The 3,293-nt window shown below is 57.8% G+C and overlaps 1 protein-coding gene across 1 annotated transcript in view; it reads left to right on the top strand.

Moving 5' to 3' along the window:
* GALNT17 (polypeptide N-acetylgalactosaminyltransferase 17) overlaps positions 1–3,293 on the top strand; it is a 137,251-nt gene that overhangs the window by 63,733 nt on the left and 70,225 nt on the right. Inside the window, exon 4 of the mRNA XM_015646930.3 lies at positions 2,779–2,953. Within this exon, the coding sequence (XP_015502416.1) occupies positions 2,779–2,953 (175 nt within the window). The remainder of the gene's footprint in view (positions 1–2,778; positions 2,954–3,293) is intronic.

The raw sequence follows: 3,293 nt of genomic DNA, 5'->3' as shown, positions 1-3,293 counted from the left end.
TGAGGATCTGGGGGCTCTGTGCAGAGGAGCAGCACGGGCTGGGTTTTTTGGGGTGTGTGTGCAGGAGCTGGGACCTGTCATCCCTGTGGGGCTCTGCAGCTCAGGATATTCTGTGATTCTCTCTGGTTTAGCTGAACCAAATGGCCTGGGCTGCATGCCCTGACTGGGACCAGCTTTCTCTGAGAGCTGATCCATCCCCCACTCCCCATGGCACGGCCTCCTCTTGTCCAGGTAAAAAACTTCAGAGGCTCCCCTGGCTCTGAGTCTCCCTGAAAAGTGTTCTCATTTATTTATTGTCTGTGGAAGGAGCTGCTCTAATGATTTCCTGCAGAAATCCCAGCCCTGGTGGCTTTGGAGTTTCAGGCAGGTGAGGATGTGGGACAGGGGTGGCTGGGGTCTCCCCTGAGCACTCCAGCCCTGATCCCCCCGGTGTTTCTGATAACCCCTGGAGGCTTTTCCCACCCAGGGAGGCTGGCAAACACCAGGATGTTTTCCTTAGGGGTGTGCAGGAGCTGTGCTGCTCTCCCTGGCCAGTGCTGCACAGGGAATTCCCTGCTCTTGGTCACTCCTTGAGCTTCTCTGGTCTCTGCTCCTGTCTCCGTGTGGCTGCAGGCAGTTCCCACCTTTCCTTCTGGCCACGGGATCTGGAGAGGTTTGGGCAGGGTTTGGGGTGGGGAGGGAGCAGGGGATGTTTGAGTTGGGCTGGTGTCCGTGCTGGGGATGCTGTCCTTGGCTCCATTTCCCTGCAGAGAGCAGCAGCCCGGTGGGGACAGCCGTGTCCCCTGCCCTGGCAGGGAGCAGGGAGCAGGGAGCAGGGGCAGTGTCCTGCCACCTTCCCACCCCTGCAGCCGTTCAGGGGCTGCTCTGGCCCCGCAGGTGCCCAGGACACAGGAGAGGAGCAGAGGCTGCCTGGCCACATCCCGAGGAGCTGCTGTCACAGCAGGGAGGGCTCGGGGGGCTCCCAGGGCTGACCCTCTGTGACATTACAGCTCCTCTGCAGCTTCGCTCTGATTTCAGCTGCTCAGACAATTCCCCAGGGGAGTTTTCATGTTTTCCTTCCGCTGAGATTCCACCTCCAATGTGAAAGTTGTTTTAATCACTCTGTGGTGCATTAATGCCTTACCTGCTGCCAAAGCCACGTGAGATACCAGTCCTGTGCTTGTGGGGCTTCATCTGTCAAAAAAAATCAGTGTCTTTGTCTCCTTAAAACCATTTGGGAGAGTTGTTGTCTCCATAAAATCCTGGTTTTGCTCTGAGTGGCTCAGCATGAAATGGAAGTTGCTGAGTTATGGATGTGTGTGATGCAGATGCTTTGAATTGAGGAAGGGGCTCATTTGCTTTATTCTTTTTATTCCTACTTCAGCATAAAAGAGAAAGGAGACTTTGGGGAAATGGAGATGTGAAGCGTCCCAGAAAGGCAGTGTGGAGAATTTGCTGTGCCTGGAAGGAGGTGTGGCAGGGAAGGGAACAGATAATCCTTTTCCTTTGAAGATTTCAGAGCAGATGAGATTTGCTGTTTACTCCTTTACTCTGCACTGTGTTCCCTTCGTGTGGGACCCCACGTGTGTCTCCAGGATTTTACCTGGGGATGGTTAATGGTGACTCTTCTTTTCACTCTTGATTTTCTGTCCTGGGAGGGGGGAGAGAGCAGTGAAGGGCAGTAGAGTAGAATTTGAGGTCATGGATCACATCTTCATTTTGGGCTGTCCTGGAGCCTCGTGGGGGTGAAGGACACTCTCAGGAGCTGTTTCATGGTGCTGAGAGTTTGTGTTGGTGCCCAGTGGCTTTGCTGAGCTTTCAGAGCAGAGCACAGGCACTGGAAGGCCTGAGGTGTTTCTGGCAGAGATCTGGCACTTTCCAAGGGCTGGAGCAGCACATTTGTGTTTATCCTTTGTTGGAACCCTGCATCTGCTTCCACCTGCAAAGCCCTGTGTGTCTTCAGTGCTCAGATCTCGTCTGGGGAGCATTTCTGTGCTGGGGCTGAGGTCCCTGAGGGTCCCAGGCACTGCACACACTCAGGCCTGGACAACAGAGGGAAATGAGCTGCAGTGACACGAGACAAGTGCTGGGAGGATCTTCTGAGCAAAGCCAGAATCCCTTTCATCCCTCCTAAAAGCAAGGGGAATTTCAGCTTTTCTGGGGGCAAAACAAGCAGCAAGTGCCGAGGCTGTAGTGGTGGGGCTGAGTGAAGAGGCTGGTGGAGCTCAGACATGGTTTTGATGTCGTTTGAGTCACTTTGGGTGGGTTTTGCAGCATTTCTAGCAGCGCATTCAGCTCCAACCACCATCAGCAGGTGATGCCTTTCTGTCTTTGTGTTTCAGTTCCACTTCCTTTGGTGCAGAGGGCTGGAAGTGTCCCCTCCCTGCCCCCGGGCTCTGAGGTGGCCCCTGGGCTCTGTGGTGACCCCCGGGTTCTGCGGTGGCCCCCGGGCTCTGCGGTGGCCCCCGGGCTCTGCGGTGGCCCCCGGGCTCTGCGGTGGCCCCCGGGCTCTGCGGTGGCCCCTGAGCTCTGAGGTGGCCCCCGGGCTCTGCGGTGGCCCCTGAGCTCTGAGGTGGCCCCCGGGCCCTGAGGTGGCCCCTGGGTTCCTCAGTGGTCCATCAGCAGCGTTCTGGGCCACCCTGACCCTCTCTGTGAGGGTTGTGCTCACTCCTCGCTGTGCCCATCAGCGTTGCTCCCCCAGCTGCTCGTGTCCCCCCAGCAGGGCTCTGCAGACCCTCCAGGGGTTTGTGGCAGGTGGGAGCCGTGCCCATGGCCCATGGGCTGTGTCCTTGTCCCCAGAGGAGCTGAAGGCACCGCTGGAGGAGTACGTCAACAAGCGCTACCCGGGGCTGGTGAAGGTGGTGAGGAACCAGAAGAGGGAAGGGCTGATCCGGGCACGCATCGAGGGCTGGAAAGCTGCCACGGGCCAGGTCACCGGCTTCTTCGATGCCCACGTGGAGTTCACTGCTGGCTGGTAGGTGCTCAACAGCCATCCTTCCACAGCCACGTGTCCCTGCTCCGTGACACACAGCTCCTCTGGCTGGTTAATCCTCCTCCAGGGCTCCTCCAAGGTTCCTCCAGGGCTCCTCAGTGTTCCTCCAGGGCTCCTCCAGGGTTCCTCCAAGGCTCCTCCAGGGCTCCTCCAGGGCTCCTCCAGGGTTCCTCAGTGTTCCTCCAGGGCTCCTCCAGGGCAAATCCAGGGTTTCCTCCAGGGTTTCCTCCAGGGTTTCCTCCAGGGTTTCCTCCAGGGTTTCCTCCAGGGCTCCTCCAGGGCTCCTCCAGTGTTCCTCCAGTGTTCCTCCAAGGTTCCTCCA

The sequence above is a fragment of the Parus major genome, chromosome 19, assembly GCF_001522545.3.
Source record: "Parus major isolate Abel chromosome 19, Parus_major1.1, whole genome shotgun sequence".
Classification (NCBI taxonomy): domain Eukaryota; kingdom Metazoa; phylum Chordata; class Aves; order Passeriformes; family Paridae; genus Parus; species Parus major.
This window is presented reverse-complemented; position numbering and strand designations above follow the sequence as displayed.